Source organism: Agelaius tricolor, unplaced genomic scaffold (genome assembly GCF_023055355.1).
Source record: "Agelaius tricolor isolate 1412-34295 unplaced genomic scaffold, bAgeTri1.0.p SCAF_11, whole genome shotgun sequence".
NCBI classification, from domain to species: Eukaryota; Metazoa; Chordata; class Aves; order Passeriformes; family Icteridae; genus Agelaius; species Agelaius tricolor.
This window is the reverse complement of record NW_027269271.1, coordinates 8,882,501-8,905,187: the sequence shown is the minus strand read 5'-3', so window position 1 is coordinate 8,905,187 and position 22,687 is coordinate 8,882,501. Positions and strand designations below refer to the sequence as shown.

General features: G+C 43.8%; 1 protein-coding gene across 2 annotated transcripts in view; it reads right to left on the bottom strand.

Moving 5' to 3' along the window:
• The window catches only part of CRB1 (crumbs cell polarity complex component 1), a 97,487-nt gene that overhangs the window by 51,481 nt on the left and 23,319 nt on the right, over window positions 1-22,687 (bottom strand). For both annotated transcript variants that reach the window (XM_071436018.1, XM_071436017.1), the window contains exons 2-5: window positions 17,905-18,489; window positions 11,705-11,900; window positions 7,094-7,233; window positions 5,570-5,749 (exon numbers count right to left, since the gene is read on the bottom strand). In XM_071436018.1, the coding sequence (XP_071292119.1) occupies window positions 5,570-5,749; window positions 7,094-7,233; window positions 11,705-11,900; window positions 17,905-18,489 (1,101 nt within the window). The remainder of the gene's footprint in view (window positions 1-5,569; window positions 5,750-7,093; window positions 7,234-11,704; window positions 11,901-17,904; window positions 18,490-22,687) is intronic.

Below are 22,687 nucleotides of genomic sequence, written 5' to 3'. Positions count from 1 at the left end.
AGGAAAGAGCTGTCATGAAAAACACAAGTCACTCTTAGTTGCTGTGGTGATTTATATGGTGAAAGAATGTAAAAATTACACTTTCTTTTACTAAATGGTATTTCTTAAAATTGTTCAAGAGGAACACTACCTGCAGTAGAAATGCAATTGAAATGTCCCACTAGAGTTCTGTAATGGTAACTGATAAAGGAATGACAGATTCATAAATTCTTCCAGCTACAACCCAATTTCAGGGCTACCCACAGTGTTCTGAGGTATTGCTGCCCTTGCATGGCCATTACCTTACTGAGTGTGTGAACTGTGAGCTCAGCCTTGGCTTTCCTTCTGGAGAACGATCCAGAAAGAGTAATCACACTGTGATTACTAACAGAGTGCTTGGTCTGGGACCTGAGCGTGTGACAAATCATTAGTGCTTATTGCAAAGAAAGCAGTTTGATTGAGAATGAAGAGACAAGCAAGAAGCCAGGGAGCATGCCTCATTCTTGGGGCCTGGAAGCATTTGCTGCCCCCTGAATAGACCACAGACCAGTGGTAAACTTTGTCTTTCTAAGAGAATATTCTGATCATTTCCAAAAATTAGGAAAAATGGAGAGAAGGAAGAACTCTGTGGCAGAAGTAGAGGAGGAGCCAACTGAGAGGGGATCAATTCTGATGACAATGTGAACATCTCCTTACCAGGCTGCTACTAAATGAAGAAATGTTAAATAGTATTGGTGGGTAGAATCATTAAAAGCTTGCCCAAATGCTCTTTCAAGATCAGAGACTTTAGCAGAGTGGGGAAAGCACTTTAAAGTGCTAATTGTCTGTTTGGTGTAGGGTTTTTACAGGCAGTAGGCGCCTGCCAGGCCCTGAGGGCATCCTCTGCTGGTCCAGCCCATGCCCATGGAGTGCTGGAGCCGCTGGAGACTGGTTGGGAGCAGGGACAGGAGCTGCTCCTCCTCCTTCCCCCTGTGCTTTTGAACCCAGGGACACCTGGACATCACGGGGGCTGGGACAGAGGCGGGGCAGTGCTGTAGGAATCTGTCCAGGAAAGCAGCGACGGCCACGCTCAGAGAACAGCCACATTGTTCGTGTTGTGCTGTGCATCTGCCCCACACCACCGAGCTGGTTTTGTAAGGGAACATTTCACAGCAGCCCAACAGTGAAAAGGGGATCCTATACTGACTTTCAATGCAGTTTGGGCAGTGAAGAAATGTGTCTGCATGCCAATTACAGCCTCTCTGTGGTTCCAGAGTGGTAAGAAGTCCAGAGAGAGAGAGAATTGCAAGCCCTAATTCTATTTTTTCAGTAATTTATGTGTGTAGTACACAGAAATGTACTTGGAATTTTTCCTTAAACCAGCTAATTTTGATGGATATTCCAAGGTATAGACATTTTCTTTCTTGAAACTTTGCTTGTATGGGAATAATAATTAGCAAGCAGTACCTCTGGACCTGTTAATTTTGAGTGCCTGTCTTGCCTGTGGGAGAAGCTTGAGTCCCACTGTAAAGAGGAGTGGTGCTCTTGAAAGCTTCTTAACTTGAACATTGCTTTTTCTCTCTGTATTTTCTCCTTTTTTACCTTCATTTTTTCCTTGATCAATTTTGTCTTATTCTAAAGTCTCAGAATCAAGAGAAAATAACCTTTTAAACTGTGATGACAGGCCATGACATAAAGTGAATTAGCCTGATATAATGGAGGAATGATTGACTACCATGGTGTGAATGGCTGAAGGACAGATAAGGAAATAAATGAAAATATAAAAATTTGGACTTTGGAGATGAGATCTTTATTATTAATCTGCTTGATTTAATTTTTGTAAGTCATACTGCTTTATGTAGCTGAGGATGGCAGCTGTGTGATCATTGTGCTGATGGTAAAGGTTTAAAAAGATGATGCATAATTTTTTTATAGTTATAAAAATATATGTATGCATTCTAAGCATCCCAAGTTAGTGGTAATGTGCCTATGGTCCTACCCACTACCCACAATATTTATGTCTGTCCCACACTGTCAGAGGCCAGGGGAGAGGAGGATGGCTGGCTCAGTCTGCCCTGCTGTCTGGTGGTGCTCTGCCCACAGCAGCACCTACAGACATGCAGGGAGATGGAAACTCTGTGTGCTCTGTGGTTCTGTCACCCTGCCTAAGTGCAGAGTGAGACCCCAAATAATTCATAATTCAGTTTCTAATACTGGTCCCATGATGGTCCCAGTTCAGTGTCTGGCGTGAGATTTTCTTTACTCAGCTGAGTGTTCAGCACTCTCCCATACTGGCCATTTATCTGCCTCATCTTCTGGCTCTGGGAGACAGTTTCTTTCCCCCATGCATATGGCAGGAATTCAATATGCATACGACACCAGTCTGATCATATCATTTTCTCTTGCAGTAGTCCAACAGGCTGGGAAAAGGGCCAAGGAAATTTAAAAGGGAAAAACAGAAAACAAGACAAACGAAAAGGCCAAAAACCATTTAGGAATTCCTGATGCCAAAGCAAGCAGCAGTGCTGGTGGCACAGCTGGCACACAGCAGAGAACGAGACAGCAGCAGTGGCCAGGCCCTGAGCAGCCAACACTCATGTGTGACTGCAGCCAGGGGAGAGGGCTCTGCTGCTCTCATCCTCCCTGAGCTGACAGAAAATGCATGGACTTTATCCCTGCTCCCAGCACTGTTCCCTAGCCTGGGGACCATGGGCAGCATGGATTTTTAGGCACAGGAGCAGGACCTGCCTGCCTGGCACACTCCCTGCTCCTTGGGTTGTTTCACTCTGGAATGTGTCACTTGGTAGACCTTGCAAGTTCAGGAGCTCTCTAATTTTGACATGGTGTTAAGTTTATTACAACCTGATGAAATGAGTCACTACCAAATCCATAGCTCTGCCTTTCTCCTTTCTCACAGGTTTTCATGAGCGGAGTGAAAAGTTTAACCTTTCAAATAACAGCCTTTTTAACAAAGGTGCAGTGCTAGAGCAATACAATATATCCACAGTATGAAAGGACACAGTTCTAGGGTAACTATTGCCTTTACCTCGCAGCAACAAATCACAAGACCTTTAAATGAAAGCCCAATTTATTAAAAGTACTGTTGTGCTAGGGGGCCAGCATGCCAAGGCAATATAAAAAAAGCTAGGGCTTGCTACTGCAGAAGTACTGAGACCTCTTGAAATCTGAGTATCCACAAACACTGATTTAAAAGGGAACAGGAGAAGTTTAACCCTTTGTAGAACCTGTGCTAACATTTTCTATCTTACATCTGGATAAGGAATATCTAATGGCCTCAAAGAGTTTCTAGCTGGGATAAAGTCTCCAGACTGGGATTTATATATTTATTTTTAAAATCAAATTGTCTAAATAATTTTGCTTGCAGATTTGATCCTTTTAAGACTTTCAGTAGGACTACTGACTATTTTTCAAGTCCCTCAAAAAATCACTATCTGTAACAAGATACTGCCAGGTAATATTTATTCCTTTCTCCCAGTTTGTGAGGGGAATATTTTATCCTGACATAGACATGTGTTTAAGTTCCATTATCGCCTGCCCTTGGATTTAAAACTGTAGTCCAAAAGGTGGAAATGGTCAGTTTTTCAGTTCAATTATACTAATTTGTTTGTAATCTTAGCCAGTAAGTTCAAAGATGCTTGTTACATATTGACAGCAATCCCTAGTTTGATTAGATCTTTCCACTGATTTCAATGGCTTTTGGATCAGGCCCTTGCAAAGCAGGGCATGTGGATTACTATTTATGCATATAGCCTGCTTTGGTGAAGTATGTTTATAATGTTATTATGAGTGTTTTACTGGGGATAGAGGCATAATAAAATGAATGTGGTTTATTAAATAAAACCTCTCTCCTGTTGCAATATGAATCTGAGGGGTTATATCTGAAGCACATACAAAAATTCAGGTGTTAAGGCTGGAAAAACTCCTGAGTTTCAACTGCAGAAATGTAGGATTTGAGGTGTCAGAGAAATATGCTGATATCCAGATGAAAGGATCTGACCTTTTTTCCAGGTGGCTGTTAGTTCATCTCCATTAGATAAGCACCATACAGTAAATGGTCTTGATCAAGGACTCACCTGCTACCTTGAATCATACTACTGCTACCAACTCTAATCTTAAATCTTCTTTAATTCTAATTTAAAACTAGGGGCTTATTCATAATTTGGCTATAATTGGAAAAATTGCTTGTCCAGATCAGAGGTGAACACTTCCAGTCCTGCCTATTGGTGTTTTCTGCTGAAGCTTCTGACATCCAAGGAGGCTGAGGCTCATTTTGAGCACTTTTTATTTTCAGGCTGCATGGGAGAAGAAGAAAGGCCAGAGAGAAATGGGAAGGGCTACTGCTATAAAGTGTCCTGTTGAAGATTAATTATGGTCTTCCTGCCAAAGTGTGGGCAAATTGTTTAGTAAGAATAACTGTTTTGGTTTGGTTTTTTTTTTCTCATGAAAGCTATATAGATAGCAACAGGTTATGTATGGAACTAAACTTACTAATGGTTTCTAAAAATGTAATTTAATTTGCATACTGAGTCAGTAGAAATTTCAGGGTCTCCAATACTGTCTCCCTCATTCTTTGGAGAGTTCTGCATTGTGAATGGTGAGATTATAGATTAAAAAATTGATTCAAGATCGATATATTTACATACGTTCTGACACACTTTTTTCTAGACCAGTTAAGAGTTTCAGACTGGGAGTAAGTAAGTCCTCCATACGAAAAAACCCCATAGAATCATGACCCAAATCAGACAAACAAGCCAGGTGAAGGCAATTAATAAGGAAATGAGAGGACAAAGGAAATGAGAGGACAAATCAACAAAACGCGCCTTTCTGTTTCTCTCAGAGAGCTTAGAAATTTCCACATTAGGACAAGACAGAAGGCAAAGAAGCTGGAGCTCTGGACATCCCTGACAGGAGATGAAGAGAGAGCAGCGGCACGTGCAGAGGTGAGGCTGTCTGGGACAGCGGGGAGACGCTGAAAGCCCGGCTGAAGCCTCAGACCGTGGTCTCTCAGCAGAACAAAAGAACAACAGCAACACTTAGTGACAGCATAGGGAAGGACACTTACGGGGAAGGGCTGGAACAAAAACAAGTCTCGATGCCACTTTGAAGAAAAACAAGTAGAGGATTCAGAGTGAGAACTGTGGTCTCCGTAAGTTTTTGTACTTGTTATGTTGGAGACAGCAGTCATGTATTTCACGTGACATTAAGTTTGTAAGTTTCTCGGGAGATGAATGGAATGAGAAATTGAAGGCTGGATAAGTTAATATAGCTATTAACTATTTTTTATCTTCAGAAGGAACAAGCGGGTGGAGTTAGAACAGTACTGCAGGCCCACAATCCAAACCCGAGCGGTTTGCGGCCGTGCTAAACAGTGCTGGCTGCGCTGCAATAAACGCAGGTCTGGACGCATCTCTGCCAGGATCACGGCTAGCTGTAAATCCGACTCTGTTTGCCCTGTAAGGACAGAGCTGTGCACACAAGCGTTGGTTGTTTTGCCGCGGGCGGTGGAGCGGTGCCGCTCCGCTGGGCCGCGCTCGGCCCTGCCCGGCGGGCCCCCCCCGGCCCTGGCCCCGGCCCCGGTCCCGGCCCTTACCGGCGAAGCCCGGCGGGCAGCGGCAGATGTAGCCCTCGGCCCGGTCGTAGCGGAAGGCCGGCGGCAGCCCCGGGACGAGTCCGTAGAGGCCGGCCCAGGAGCGCTCCACGCAGTCGCCGCCGAGGCAGGGGCTGCTGCGGCACTCGGCTATGTCCTCCTCGCAGCGGGAGCCCGCGTAGCCTGCGGAGACACCGCCACAAGGTCAGGGTGTGACTCTGGGGCTCCAGCCCCTCAGCCCGCTAGAGCAGCGTGCTCAGAGCTCCCTTCGGCCTGGCCTTAAACACTGCCCGGCATGGGGCGGCCACAGCTTCTCTGGGCACCCTGTGCCAGGCAGGGCCTCACCATCCTCACGGGAAAGAATTTTTTCCTAATATCTAATTTAAGCCTACTCTCAGTTTGGAGCCATTTCTCCTGGTCGTGTCACCACATTCCCTCTCCATATTTCTTCTCGGTGCCTTTTAGGAGCAGGAAGGCTAGATGGTCTTTAAGGTCCCTTACAACCCAAACTGTTCTACAGTTCTGTCATTCCGTGTGCTGTTCTCCTCTTCCAGACCCAAAATACACCCTGTGAACAGCAGCTGCACACGGCTGCAGTTTGCCTCAGCTCCTTGAAGCTGCAAGTGTTTGCTTGCAGCTCCCTGCCAGGCCTTGGGAGCAGGACATTGCTGTGGCCACTCCACATCAGTGAGCTGAGCTGTGCCATAAAGGATTTGTTTGGGTCTTTTTTAGGCAGTGATGTGGAGATTTGTGTGGGTAATAAGGCACTGCATTGTGGTGTAATTTGTTCTCAGTTGTGGGAAGGCGGAGGAGGGCAGAGAGTATAAATAATTTGGTGTTTTTAAAGTGTTTCATCTGGAGGTTTAAGTGATACAGTGATCCCTGAATTCTGGAAAATGGGAAGGGTTCTGCCTAATTTTTCCTGATCTGTTGCACCCAGACTTGTGTAGTGCAACAACATTGAGGCATTTAGGGCTCACAGTGCTGTCTGTGCTCACAGACAAACTCCTTAGAGAGGCTTCTTGTAGTTTGTGTGCTGATAGAGTTGTGTGGTCTCTCTGGAGCACAGGGTCTGTGTCCCCACTGGGGTGTGGAGCCTGTTTGCAAACAGCTGGTAGAGAACACAACCTGTGGGTTTCACTGCCCACTGCCAGACAGAAGTTTTTAGACTGGTTTAAAGGTTGGGTTAATGAAGACTAAAACCAGCATCAGCTGCAGCAGTGATGCATGTGGCACACAGTTTGAAGGATTAAGTTACTGGGAGATGGCTCCCAGCTTTGACTTATCTCCTGTCTTGGCACATAATGCCTTTTGTTTTGCCCACTTCTGCTGTACAGAAGAATCCATTCTCAGCTGAAAAAGCAAGCAACTTACCCAAAGGGCTCTCCCTTATGATGAGTGAAGCCCATGTAAACACAAGGCCATAGAGGACTGTTGAAGTTATGAAGCTTCAACCTTTTATCATATTTGGGGGGAAGAGTCTCTACTACTACTCAAGGAACATGCACAGGAAAACTTGGAGCTTACCTGGCCAACAGTGGCACGTGTAATTGTCAGCATGGTCCTCACAGGTGGCATTGTTGTAGCATGGCTGTGACCAACACAAGGGAGTGAGGGTCTCGCAGTGCGAGCCCATAAATCCAGTTCCGGTGCAGTTGCAGCTGTACCTGCAACACAGAATGCAATGTTCACTCAGGCTGGAAGTCAAGAGATCTGGGCTTTGTGCCCAAACATGCACAGGCTTCTTGTGTAGCCTTGGCTCGCAGCTTACAGGGTTGAGTCCAGCTTGAGACCACCATCTGGTGCTTTAGGAGAAACCACAGCAATTGGGAACCAACAATGAGCTTTGCCCTGAAGTATGTGGTTTTGTCCGGGGAAAAAGAACTGCTTGTGAGTTGGCTTTGGCACAACCCTGAGAATTGTTGACCCTTCTTTTTTCTTCTTCTTTTATTAATTTTTGGGAGAAAAAAAAAATTGTGGCATTTCCAATGCTTTTAGAAAAATTTTATTTTGCAGGATTAACATTATTTACAAAATGAAAAGGGAGGAGAAAGTAAGTGTGTTAGTATCCCTTCCTCTTGGACTGGTAGAAATTGCATTGGCAGAAAAATAAGGAAATTTTTTTTTCCTTGACTAAATGAATTTTTTTTCCCTGCAAACCAGCCTTTTATTGTTAGAGCAGAACAAAAATGTCAATTGCTTGCTTAGTCCCAATAACAACAGTAATACTTTTGACAGCAGTGTGACTACAACATAAGTAAACAAACTAGTGTACATATAGAAATTAGCAACGTGCAGATATCAGTAATGTCTGGGAAGTTTTGTTTGCCTTTTTTTTTTTTTTCCAGAGAGCTGAGTGCTATAACAAGCATCATTCCTGTTCTTTGGTCATCAAGTATAAGGGTAACATGTACATGTCATATAAAAATACAGGCTTTAGCAAGATACAAGTTAACTGTGCAGTCTTGTATGATCTTGACCTAAAAAAATTATAGGAAACAAAACTTTCTTTTTCTATTTTCTTTTACATTAAAGTGATACAAAATTATTGTGCAATTACATTCCTAGGGCATCTTGCTGAGCAAGATATAAGTATACTTGATAATTTCTGTGCTTAATATCCAAGTCTTAGACTTGGAGTAAAGATATGAAGAGAAAGTGAAATTGTTGAACATAAAACAACATCAGAGAACAACTGGCTCCTGCAGTCTAACAGACCAAAAAGTGTAAACTTTTTACTACACTGTTTAAGTGTGTGCACAAGCAGAAACTTCTGGCTGGCCAGTTTATTACTGGTGTATGGATTATTCCTAAATCAAAACCAGAGATGACTTGGACCAGGTGGCATTTGAATTTCAGATATAAAAAGTAATGAGGAAGATGTGAATCAGAAAAGTAATTTTCATTCTGAGGTGTGTTCTCAAACCTGAAGTCTGCTTCTTCTGCTGAGTTTTTCACACATTTCTCCCATGCACCTTCAGTGTGGTGCTGTTCAGCTTTGGTGAAAGTGGTTTTTTCTGCCTGTGTTCCAGCTACTTTTCCCTTTGGTTCAGAATCGTGGAGCAGGGAGGAATATCCAGAACTCATTGCTTAATGTGCAGCCCCACCTGAGTGCCTTTTTCTTGGGCATCTTTTAGCATTTGACATTGCTGTTGACCTTCAGGGATTCTGGATGGTGCCCTGCTTGTGAGCAGGCTACAGCTGAGCGGGCAGATGGCTTTTTATAGTAAGAGTGATAATTTAGATACCTAGCATTTTTTTTGACTTCTTGTTTGATGTTCTCACAATATGCAAAAAGCAGTACATGTAGGCATTCTTTCCTATGGAATCTCCTCTATGGACATTAGAGCTCCTGGGAATATTTTCTATGGAAAAAAGACATGGATCATGCAGGATATCCTCTATGCCTAGGCACACTAGGTTTTGTAGTCCAGCTAAGTCTGTAAACTATTGAGTTTAAATAAGAATGTTTACTTATGTGAAAATGTTTTTTTTTTCTTTTGTAGCTCAGCTTGTACTTTGTTGCAGTCATGAAACATCACTGGAAGGTCAGTCTGAATTTGTGAGAGAATTTGTTTGATGTTTGTATTTACAGCTTTTTGTGTTAAATCGGTTAGCTTGTACACATTTCTCTGAGAGCTGATGGCAGACCCAAAGCCTCAGCTGTACTGTAGATTAGTCAGAAAAGAAAAACTCCTGCTTAAATACCACAATTCTTCATTTATCCCCAAAAATACACAAAAGAAAGGAAGTTGCTGGACACCCTTCTGTTTTGAATAGCTTTGTTGTCTGTTCCTTTCCATCACATAACAAATACAGAAAGAGCTCCAATTGTTCTCCAGATATCCCGCAGTATTACAAGCCAATTAAAATTGGTCTTGCATGTACCTCAGATTTAAAAGCCAGGAGAAGAATGAGCAGGATTAAGTCTGGCCTGAATGAGCATCCCAGTTGCTCACCTCACATGTGTATCCTCAAAAGCTTCGAGGTTACCACACAGGTCTGAGTGATTCAGGTCCAAGGTGACCCCCTCTTACTGCTGTCATGCTTTAGCTACACTGGGAAATAATAAATTGCTTTGTCCTGCTCAGAGCCATTCAGTGCTGCTGAAAAGAAGCTCCACAAGGCTAGTGCCATGTCACCACACTGCACAAAAACTCATTCCCAGAATCGGATCTCTTACCCCTTCACTCAAGGCAAGCACATCTTTTGCTGACATGACTTCTGGACTGATTTTTGGGGCACCAGAGTCTTCAGAAATGCTTTATAAAAACTGGAAAATACACAATGAAGGAAAAATCCTGTACTGGCAAGAGGAGCACCTGCATGAATACACTGGGGAACTTCCAGACTGAGCTAATATACATATGTGTGTTCAGGTTGGGAAGCTTGTGCTGAGCCAGAAAATCCAGTATTGGTGAGTGAATGCCAGAGCTCTACTTAGGCCTCTGTGTGGAGCCAGTAGCAGTGGGGGGAGAATCTCACTTTTCCTTTGCCTTGTATTCTCTTTTTTTTTTTTTTTTAATTACCATTGTTATTTTTTTGCCCATGGGACTGCAGGTTGTTTGGAACAAGTAGGTGTTGTACAATATACCTGTAAAGTTTCTGACACATTTCCTAATGATATCTATTACTATGGTTACAGTTACTACAGTTTTTCTCTGCCTCTCTTCTAGTCCTTCTATCTGTCAGTGTGGGCAGCTGCTGTCAGCAAATTCAGTTTTGTACAGTCTCACATATTTCTTGGAAACTGAAGTTTGGTAAGCATTAGAAAGAGAATTCATATCTAAATGACAATACTAACAGCCAGCAAAACAATGTATTATACATATTTAAAGTACAAATACAAAAAATACACTTCTCAGTCAGTCTTTGCCATAAATGCTTTGTTGTCCTGTTGGCTCTGACACCAGATTGGCATTCTTTGATCATTTTCAAATCAAAACTGAGATTAGTGCAGGGCCAAGGAGTGAAATCTAGAATGTGGAAGGAGATGAGCTACCAGGCCAGGCAGGCTCCTGTAGTGTTCCCACCTGCAGAGGCATCCCAGGGGCACCTGGCTGAGCCCTGCCCAGGGCTGGCCCACCTACCCATTGGTGCCATCCGTGCAGTGTCCCTGAGCCCTGCCAGCACTGGCACACCTACCCATTGGTGCCATCCGTGCAGTGTCCCTGAGCCCTGCCAGGGCTGGCACACCTACCCATTGGTGCCATCCGTGCAGTGTCCCTGAGCCCTGCCAGCACTGGCACACCTACCCATTGGTGCCATCCGTGCTGTGTCCCTGAGCCCTGCCAGGGCTGGCACACCTACCCATTGGTGCCATCCGTGCAGTGTCCCTGAGCCCTGCCAGGGCTGGCACACCTACCCATTGGTGCCATCCGTGCAGTGTCCCTGAGCCCTGCCAGGGCTGGCACACCTACCCATTGGTGCCATCCGTGCAGTGTCCCTGAGCCCTGCCAGCACTGGCACACCTACCCATTGGTGCCATCCGTGCTGTGTCCCTGAGCCCTGCCAGGGCTGGCACACCTACCCATTGGTGCCATCCGTGCAGTGTCCCTGAGCCCTGCCAGGGCTGGCACACCTACCCATTGGTGCCATCCGTGCAGTGTCCCTGAGCCCTGCCAGGGCTGGCACACCTACCCATTGGTGCCATCCGTGCAGTGTCCCTGAGCCCTGCCCAGGGCTGGCACACCTACCCATTGGCCCCATCCGTGCAGTGTCCCTGAGCCCTGCCAGCACTGGCACACCTACCCATTGGTGCCATCCGTGCAGTGTCCCCCGTGCCCTGCCAGGGCTGGCACACCTACCCATTGGTGCCATCCATGCAGTGTCCCTGAGCCCTGCCAGGGCTGGCACACCTACCCATTGGTGCCATCCGTGCAGTGTCCCTGAGCCCTGCCAGGGCTGGCACACCTACCCATTGGCCCCATCCATGCAGTGTCCCTGAGCCCTGCCAGGGCTGGCACACCCACCCATTGGTGCCATCCGTGCAGTGTCCCTGAGCCCTGCCAGGGCTGGCACACCTACCCATTGGTGCCATCCATGCAGTGTCCCTGAGCCCTGCCAGGGCTGGCACACCCACCCATTGGCCCCATTCCGTGCAGTGTCCCTGAGCCCTGCCAGGGCTGGCACACCTACCCATTGGTGCCATCCGTGCAGTGTCCCCCGTGCAGGCAGGGCTGGCTGGAGCACTCGTCGATGTCGGTGCCGCAGAGGTCCCCGAGGAAGCCCCGCGCGCACGAGCAGGAGAAGCTCCCCAGGGAATCGTGGCAGGTCCCCCCGTTCAGGCAAGGCTGGGACAAGCACTCGTCGATTTCCACCTCACAGTTTGTACCTTCAAAAGCAGAGAAAATAAACCCCAGGCTTACGAGACAGCTTTGGAAATCTCAGCAAGAGCTGCCTGAAGTACAATAGTCACATAATATTTTTTTCTTCATGCAGTTGCCTGTTTTTAAAGGCATTTCCTCCTCAATGTGCTTTGCACAACTAGTTATTTCAAGGTTTGGCAGAATTTACAGAAGAACAAGCCAGTTTCACAAAAATAGGTAAAATTACTTTTTCTGTTAGCTTGAACATGGAGACAGGACAAACTAATTTTCAGTTTATTCCAACAATGCTACTATCCTATTTACATAATACAGAAGAGACCAGCAGTTTATTGATCTCATGAGAGTCCATTTAAAGTTGGCCTTTAAAAGGACAATGCACAGGTTTTTTGAATTTATTGGGAAGTGTCTTGTTTAGCAGTGGATTATTGCTTAATTTTTTTTAAGGCTTATCAATGTGCAAGTGAATGGGTCTGGGGTGCTATGTTTGTGGCAGGTCAGAATCTTGGAGCTGCTCTTCAGAGATAATTGCTAGAAATAAATCAGTTCTAATGTGACTTCACAGCTATTTGTGATAGTTGGGAGGTTACATATACACTCCTTTTTCTTATCTCTAGCACAGACCAGGAGACACTAAGAAAATTTAATAACTAATGTCTTGCAGCTTTGATTTCAGGAGTTTGTACGCTTATGCACTTACTTAGTGTTTGGAGAAATAGAGTAATATTTTCAAATAATTTTCAACTGCCAAGTCAGGTTTTTTCAGCAGCTACATTATCAGCCACAAAACAGATGCAAAGTGGCAAATTATAATGAAGAAGCTGCTTTGAAGTGAATTTCCTTATTTTTTATTTGGCTTGTTGAAGTAGCCGCAGTATTGGAAAATTTAAAGGGGAATTTCCTGCTTGAAAGAAAAACTGCAGCCCTGAGAATGGGTTCTTTTTTTTTTTCTTTTTTGGTAAAAGTGAAATTTTCAGTACAAGATGATAGAGTACTCTTTGAACAGAGGGAACAGGCATGTTTGATGATGGGTATCACTCTTGCAATTTATTTAGGAGCTCATCTCTAATTCTTTATTTGTGCTCCTTTTGTCAGCTCTGTACTGCTATGAAACTTGTACATTATAACTTTGAGCATCTTTCTTAAAACACAGAGATTGATAATATTTAACCCTGCCACTTCATGAATAATTTATTTTGATGCTTGTGAGCATCTTTGCTTTAAAAGAATAAAATCTGTACTATGGATAAGTACCGGGCAAGATCTTAAAATGCCAACCCAAAAATTGCAGATGTTGACTCATAACTATTTTTCGTTGTCTTTAAACATTAAGGTGCAAGTTCCGATTTTCAACAGTTGAGAAATAGTTCCTTGAGACCACATAGTGGATGGGGAAGCTGCCAGTGGCATGCCCCCAGTTCAGGTTCACTGCTCAGCTAACCACTACTTTCAGCGGGAGCCTGCCACGAGAGCCCGGCCCAGGAACGCTCTCTGACGGCTTTATGGTAATGTACATTACAGGCAGATATAGTAAGCAGTCCCTCTGTGGTCATTGCCCTGTGAATTCACTGTAATTATAAACAATGTGTTTGCAGAAGTGTGTCTAGTGACCGTAAATCTGCCAGAGCTTGTTAACAGCTTACTGCGAACACTAAAAATCATGTGACAAAACAAGCCCTGTTCAACTGATCCTCGGCTCAGCCAAATTTAAAACTACAGGCCTGAGAACAGCCTGACAATTAACATGAGAACATAGCGTTGTTGTTTTGGTTCATGTCTTTAATCTATCAAGCCCAGTAACCTGCCTTCGGCAATGTTGCCTCAGAAGAAAACTTCTCCCTGTATAATGCATCCAGCCAATGCGATCTGCCATGCAGACAGGGGGAATCCCATCCTAGCCTCTGCTGAGTCTGCTGTCAGGCTTTCTTAGATGTGTAGAAGAGAGATGAAAAGATTAGATCTGCATTTTCACCTCAGTCTAACATTCTGTCACAAATATGCTGTATGCCAAATATCATATGCCAGGCGGGAAGGAGAGTGCCAAGGAGCCCCGCCGCAGTTATTGCACAGGGCTGCACCACCACGAGCTGAGGCACCCGGGGTGTCCTGGAGCAGGCTGAGCATCCCTGCATGTACCAAACCACACAAATGGTTTGAATTGAAATGCAGGGAAGGTGGGGAGAAGTCACATTCGTAACTTTTGCAGTTTCTCTGAAGAATCAGGGCTGTTTCTTATACTGCTTGCTTCTCCACTGAGTCTTACTGTGCACTGCTTTCTACAGCCCCAGTCAATAAAAAGTAAATGCAAGTGAGGATGAAGGATACACAGCCAATGTTTTCAAACTTGCATGCCTACAGAGAGAGTGTAAAATCACTTTCTGCTCAAAGATACTAGGGGTTTGCAGGCTCAGTGTACTTCCATGAGGACCTGCACATTCTTAATATGGTTGGAAATTGGTAAGCAGGTCACCCTTTCTGCTGTCCTGTGCTAAAATGCTGTACTCAGGTCCAGCAGGTCCAGAGGGCTGTCCCCAAATTCCTCATTCTGTATAAAGTAATCTTGTGTGCCATTATTTGGATGGAGAGTGTCACATGGCTAATTTATAGGCACCAGGATTGAATCTACAGGAAGAGAGTTACATCAAAAATTAGACAGAGGGAGGAGTTGTGTTTCTTTGATCAAGGCTTGTCCCTTTTCAGCTTGGGCATCTCAGCAGAGCTGAATACCTGGGCTGGCTAGGACACTAGGTAGGGAGTGCTGGTTTGAAACTGGAAAGCTGGGGAAGGAAACAGGCTTTGCACTGCTGGCAATTGCTGTTGGATAGACTGTTTGGTTCGCTGTTACATCCACAATGACAGAGACGTGAGCTTGTTGGGAAGTGAGATCTCTACTTGAGCTTTTCCATCCCACGGTAGAGCTGCTGTGCCTCTGCTTGCCTTTAAGTGCCTAAGACTTATTTATGATGCATCTATTCTAAATATTTGCATAGCACGCACATTATTGATGAGAATACTGAATGAAAGCTTGGAGATCTATCAGGAGTAATTTCCTCAAATTCTAAGACGTCATCGCAGCGATGGTTACCTCATCGTAAAAGGTATTGCACAAAGAACAAATCCAGCTCCCTGCACCTACTTTGTCTGCCACTGAAATGCTATCTCTTGCTGTCTTAGCCTGAGAATGGGTTTTGGAACTGCCATGTTCACACTGGAATGTTCAGTGGCAATAGAGGACTGGTTTCAGCAAGGTAATTAATGCACGTAGCTGTGGGTAGTAACAGGGTCTTACACCATGTTTTGTTGGGGTGAATTAAAAGCAAGTGCAATTAGTCCAATGGAGGAGAAAATGCAATTGATTAGGGTAACCAGCAAAACTTCAACAAACCAATTGAACTTCATTGTTTAACAGCTGTGTGACACATGTCTTGTAAATAATTTCACACATGCAGAACGTTATCATAGAAACTGCAGATTTCATGCTGAATTTTCCGTCTTTGGCTCTTGGTGCATTCTAACCTCTTCCATTTGTGTAAGAATTATGTGTGACATTTCTCAGCTATTTTAAGAAGTGCTGCAGCATACCAATCACACAAAATAGCAGTCATAGTCCATGGAACAAGTAGCAGCAGCAGCCAGTAACTCATGCATTTGGTTAACATTGCAGCTATAGATTTACTATACCTTCTTTACCTGCATATCAAGAGATACAACCTGTTTTCACATCTTAGGGAAATGAGATGAGGCTGGATGACTTCCCACAGTAATTCATGGTGTCAGGCCAGGATAATAATGGTTGGCAAGATCCCCTGACAGGGTAAATGAGGGAGTTTATTGCCACTGGGGACACCTCGAGGCTTTCATCCTGTAATCCCTCTGGCTTGTGCATTTAGCACAACTCACAGCAAGGTGCAAAAAAACAACAAAAAAAGAGTGCTTCTGATAAATCATTTTGTTAAGTAGCTTTGTAAAGCTGATGTTTTACTGCTGGAGGAATGGTCTGCTACTCCTCTATAGAATTCCTATGGTTAGTCTCTTTTGCTGCTGGAAACAGTGTTGGAGCTGTATGTCAAAACACTGCAGCCCCTTCTGCTGTGTATTTTAGACCTCTTCTCATTCCTTGGTTCTCTCCTCATTTCTTACTCTGCTTGTGGAAAGTGTGGAGCTTTGGTAACTTTTTTTGGTGAGAGAAGAGAGCATCAGCTTGGGAAACAGCAGAATTTCATGATGAAAGAGGAGTGACTCCAGCAGAGTGAGTTTCCATCAGCAGTTTGTGTTGACTAAATTTTTATTTCTTTTTGTTTGGGCTGTACTATTTCATTATGTTTTCTCTCCCTTTGTCTCTAAGGTGTATATTCCAACTCTTTCAAACCAAGTTTCTGGGCTGTGGATCCAGGCCTGGACCCCACTAACAGCGCCAGTTAAACAAATACAGTTTCCTGAATACAACAGGAGGTCTGGGCTGAGTGTGATCATTGCAGAGTAACCATGCTGGTTGTTAATAGGTTTTTCCTTCCTTCTGCTCTTTGGCTTTCCCTCAGTTGTGTAGTTTTCTCCTCAGCTGGCCTGGGCTCCGACACCCCCTGGCAGCAGCGGGGTGGCAGGAAGGTAACAAGCTTCCTTCAAATAACATTCTCTGTGCTCATAAGGGATATTAACCAAGGGCTGCCTTCCAACGAGTGCTGTGTTAGACACAGGAAAGCTGCTTTTTACCTCTGACTTCCCCTCCTGCATGGGGATTTGGGGATGGAGCTGTAAACCACATCTCTTATTTCTTATTCATTTGAATCACTTGAAGCAATAGCTGTTTTTTCTCCCCTTTTTGCTGTATGACTATTTCTTTTCCTTTGCTTACCTGACTGGCAGTCTATCACTAAAATGCCTCCCCTTTTCTCCTTTTAATGATTCAGTGTGCTACCTTTCACAGTCCTAGGCCTGAATACAGCTTTGAAATTTGAAGGGAGCTGTCTTCCAACAAGAATTATATGCTTTCCAGTAGAGGAAGTAGGGAAGAAAAATCACACCTGTACTTCAAAAATGGAGCTACATAAAATGGGATTATCAAAAAATGGGCAGTTTGGGAACATAACACTTGTCCATGTAACTTACATAATGTTCTATTTGCAAATGAGTCCCTTGTTTCTGGGAAGGGCAGATGAGAGTAATTTAATGTGAAATGTCTTAAGTTTAGAGTAGAATTTGTCTACTTGGATCTAATTTTTAAATCTGTCCAACATAGGTTTTGACCCTCAGAAAAAAGCTAGATATAGCACTTTGAAGAGAACATTTTGAGAATGTTTCTTTTAAAAGCAAAGTCCACCTAGCCCCCTGACATAGCTTGGTGTTCACAAAACTGCTATGTAGATTTTGGTGGATGTGAGATTTCTTTAACCCTTCTCTTTGTGGTATCAGTAGTTCACAGTGATGTGGTTATCCATAATGTACCATCAGCCACTGGTGCTGAAGGTAAGGTGGTAATGCAGATATGGCTAAATATTGTATTTGCAGGGATTCCCGACAAAGGAAGGGATGATGAATCTGACTCCATGTTCTCAAAAGGCTAATTTATTATTTTATGATATTATATTATATTAAAGAATACTAAACTAAACTGTACTAAAGAATACAGAAAGGATACTTACACAATGCTAAAAAGATAATAATGAAAACTCGTGACTCTCTCCAGAGTCTCGACACAGCTTGGTCATAATTGGCCAAAGAGTCAAAACAACTCTCACCAGAAACCAATGAAGCAATCACCTGTGTGTAAACCAATCTCCAAACACATTTCACATGTGAGCACAACACAGGAGAAGCAAATGAGATAAAAATTGTTTCCTTTTTCTCTGAGGCTTCTCAGCTTCCCAGGAGAAAAATCCTGGGTGAAGGGATTTTTCAGAGAATGCAAATGCTATAGCTGAATACATGTGTGGGTGAGGGAGCTGAACCTGGATCGTGAGTTATGATGGTTCCACACGACCCAGAGGAAAAGTTGCTTTAATGAAAAGGGCTTACCGGTGTAGCCAAGGGGACAGATGCAGTCGTAGTGCCCGATCTGGTTGAGGCAGGTGGCCCCGTTGAGGCAGGGGTCCGAGGCACACTCGTTCACTTCCAGGTCGCAGTGCTTGCCCTGGTAGCCTGGCACGCAGTAGCAGGAGTAGTGGCCCACGCCGTCCCGGCACAGGGCCCCGTTGCGGCACGGCTCGGAGCTGCACTCATCCACGTCCCTCTCGCACAGCCTGCCCGTGTAGCCAGCACTGCACAGGCATGTGGGCCCCTCCTGGCTGCTCTGGCACGTGCCCCCGTGCTCACACGGGTTGCTGTCACACTCACTGCCACCTCGTTCACAAGCAGGGCCATCGGACCCAGCAGGGCACTTGCAGGGGAAGCTGAGGTTCCCAGCAGAGACCAGGCAGGTAGAGTTTTGCAGACAAGGGTTGGAGGAGCAAGGGTTGGAGGTTTTGTTGCAGAGTTCCTCCACACTGTCCACTGATGGGTCTGCACAAAGGCAAGGGTCATCTTTATGACCATCAACACATGTAGAGTTCTTTTGGCAAGAGTTTGACAGGCACCTGGAATCATTCCTCATGCAAAGCGATTCTAGGAAAGAAATACAAAATATCCTGAGGAATTCCACAACACTGGGAGTAACCAACAGTGAAAGAAGTGTAGTTCTTAACACAACTGTGCTTGAAAACCCACAGCTTCAGTCACTGGCTATTGAGAAGAAAACGGGACTGGCAACTGTGTGATGCGTTAGTGGACTAATGAATGTTAAATGAAAACAATTATGAAAACTTGAGTAAGTTGTAATTTCCTGTTCTTGCCTCTTTCACCAGCCATGGTCTGGAGTGTCAGGATTGTTTAGCACTTTATTAATAGCATAGTTGAGACAATATTGGTTGTTGTCAATGGATATCCAACAATATGGAACACATTTAGGTATATTTTAGGTTTTTGTTTCTGTTTTTGTTACTACAGAAAGGAGATGGACCACCTTTTTTTAGCTCAATATCACTTCTGTGGTGGTACCATTCTTTTGTAGTGGATGATTTTTTGCATTGGGTTTCACAAGCTAAATTACTCAGATGCAGTTATAGCTCAAATAAACAGTTCAAACCATCAGGCACCTTGATTTTGATTTGCTGATTATAAATAGTAATTTCATAGGTGTACGGCATCTCCACCACAAAGAACCTACCAAACACCTGAGATGCAAAACAGCCCTGTCAGAGCCATCCAGCCTCTGAGGCTGGAAGGGCTTGGTGAACATGGTGCAAAGATGTTCCTTACTTCCTTACCCTCTGGGAACTGAGCTTCTGTCAGAAATTAAAGGCCACTTGGAGTTGCCTTGCAGCTGTGAGGAATAGCAATAGCAAGAGCTACTTCTCACTTCCCAGTCAAGGAGGGTGAGCTGTTACCAGCACTGTTCAGAATCCACCTCTGGGATACACTGAAGCAGCTGTATCTGGGCCAAGATTGTGAAATTAAGCTGAATGTTTCTTTAGGAGAGAAGGCAGTTTGTAAAAGAAAGACTCATGAGCTGGAGCACAAAAGTTGCATTAAATTATCTAAATGTGAGTGCTGTAAACATCTTTTTTATTATTATTTGTTTTATACTTTTATTCTGGAGTATTGTTTGGCTATATGAAGGGTATGTGTCTTCTACAACAGCAGAACAGTGTGTGTTTGTGCAAGCAGGGTGTTGTGCATGAGCTGAACTTCTCAGAGGAATTCAGACACATTTACCAGCAGTCTCTAATTTCTTCCCAGTTCTTGAACTGAGATTCGGGAGAGCAGACACAGTAGAGATGGAGATGGGGCACTGAAAGAGAAGAGGTGAGCAGAGATGGAGACTCCAATAACTGGGGTCAGACCAATGCTGATAAAGGCCTGGGACAGATCCCTGGAAAAGGGAGAAGCTAGGGTTGGTCCCCTGAGGATACCAACCAACCAACCACAGGGGAGTGTCAGAGAATACAAACTGACTGGTCATGGTGTGTTTCCATGGTGTGCATTTTAATATATAATACAATTTAATCTGTTTTTCTCTTAGGAGAGGGAGGTGGAGGAAGAAAGTATCAGAAGGCTTAACTACTTAGGAAATACTGCTTGTGTAGGTTTGACACTAAGATAATAAATGGAAAGGCCTAAAAATTATCTGTGCATGACTGTTGTGCTTTCTGACTTGAGGTGTACACAGGAGCAGCTGTGCCTCTGAGAATTAGAAGCACCAGTCTGAATGAACTTGATGTTCATGAATAGGTACATTTTCTGAGCCAGATAACTAATTAATACTTGTTTGAGCAAGGGGAATAGAGATTTATGTAGTAACATTGATAGCAACAGTGACACCGTGATTAAAAACGAACAGTGGTCTTAAGGATTACATAGAAAGCAAGCTAACATTGATTAGCAGGAAGAGAACTGGAGTGTTACCTCATGTTCTCTGAAGGAAAACAGGACAAAAATAGTACTTTTGGATTAGCCTGCCTTTAAAATGACCCTCCCCAAACCAGTTAATAATCAGTTTTGGGAGGAGGTATTTCATCCTGATGCAGTGATGGTTGCACTTCCTCCAGCTGAGAGCTCTCACTGAATGCAAAAATTCAAGACATTGGTCACATGTACTGATCTGCACCACTGTCAGCAGTAATTCAGACCTTTCTCTTCCTCAGCATACTCTCATGTATGTTCTGATGTCCTGGTTTACATAATTTTGTGCTTTGCCCATGCATTTAGTTTTTTTCTTTAGCATGGATAATACAGAGTTTACTGCAATCTATTAATTACAGTTAAAATGAGCAAAACTGTGCTCCTTAGGAACTTCTGCATCCTGCGTTTTCCTTGCACAACTTTAGAGAGCTTTCCTTTCAGTCTGTGTACCTATTTAAAATTCATTAAAGTGCATGTTTGGGGAAACATTGCAAATTTGAAGAAATTAATTACGATCAAGTTATAATGTTGTCTAACTGTTGTACTGTGTAAGCTACAAGAGGTGAGGTCAATCATTCGAGTGCTTTCTTACACAGGACCACAGTGACCTGAGAAGCAATTTAGTTAATTATTACTGCTTTTCCAGAGATAATTTGCATGCAACAGGCTGAGTTTGTTATAATGACTGTGTGAGGACATGATGTGTTTGCTAGTCTGCAGTTTTGATAGTAGGAGTGAGCACTGGTTAAAAAGCTTCTTAGCTCTCTGAGGCAGTAAGAGTAGAGGGAAAATGAGGGAAGGGGAAAGACAGCCCTAAAAGCACTGTCTGTATGGAGTGAAGGCAGCCAATTTGTCTGCAGGGTGACATCACTATGGGAAAAACACAGAAAACCTTTCCTAGATTTTTTAAGCAGTGTTTTAATTTCAACTTTTGTAGCTTTTATAAAATGAATTTCTTATGCAGAAATCTCCAACAGACAATTCAATAAATCCAATATTCTCTAGAGGATACTCTTGTCTGATTTGTGTGACAAGTTTATAGTGAAACAGCAACATTTTTGGTGTTCTGTCTTTAGTCTAATGCACTGTGCCATGGTTTTCATGATTTGTGTAGTTTTTGAGGAGCACAGGAGTTCTGAAGGTCTTAGCAGAGATATAATCATGCTGAGTTTCAGCTTGGTTGTAGTTTAAAGGCTGGGACCAAGACTTTAAGGGTTCTCTATAGTAGTTTGTCTCAGCAGCAAAACTGCATGTCAGAAAGGTGATCATCAGAGGTATGCAGTTGGCACACCATGGTTATCAAATGGTAGGGAGTTCACCTGGACATTTCCACCATGTTTTTATTTTAAAAAGTCATGTTCCTGAATTAAGTGAGTGTTTCAGCTAATCCTTGGATTCTGGACTCCTAGTTCTAACACCATTTCCCACCTGTTTCAGGTAAGTTATTTGCACTACCTCCCTTGCTGCCCTGTGGAAACTGAGTTTCCCTGCTGCTCTGGAGTGATGTGGAAGGAGGGATTTGGGAACCTCCTGAGCTCAGAGCTGCATGGAAGGAGAATGAAGAGTATGGCAGGTGGAAGCTCCTGCATGCCCTGTGATGCAGTGTGATAATTGATGCAAAGACTGTCTCAGTTTGAGCAGATGCTTAAGGAATATTCTCTTCTGCACTCACAGAAAGAGCTGCAAAGGGACAGAAATGTTTCAGTGGAGCTTGGTTTTTTGGCCAGGTTGCAGGAGGATAACGAGGAAAAGCCTCATGCTCTACCTCAGATGTGCAGAGGAGCTGTTTTTCATTCCTAAGCAATTAAGGTCACTTCAGCAGTGACTTGTTCTGACAGAGTCCTAAAACTCCTATGTAACTTAGGAAAAATGGAAACAAAATACTGATTGCTTTGGATTTACATTGACTGACACGTGAGGTAATTATCAGTCTCTTTATAAACAGTGGTACTTTAATCTAATTACAAGAGGATTTAGTGCCAAGCGTTTTGCCCCATGGTTAAATCCTTGAGATGCAGATGAGATGGTTGGCAGTGAAATTCTTTGCAGTAAAGCTTGCCATCTACTGGCACAGCATCCATACTACCAGAAACATGGCCATACCTGCAGCTATTACAGGAACTGGCACTCATAAATTAATATAAGAAATGCCAAGAAAAAGACAGTTTTAGCTTTGGTTTTTTGCTCTTGGATAAGATTATTTAAATTCGTTGAAGTGATCTTGTTAGTGTATGAATAATTGAGCTAATATGCACTAAAAATGCATGATTTTGGCTGGTAAAGGCTTCTGAATGATCAGCAACTACTGTAGTGATACAAAATAATTTTCATGATGTTAGAAATGCATGTCAAGGAGGATAGA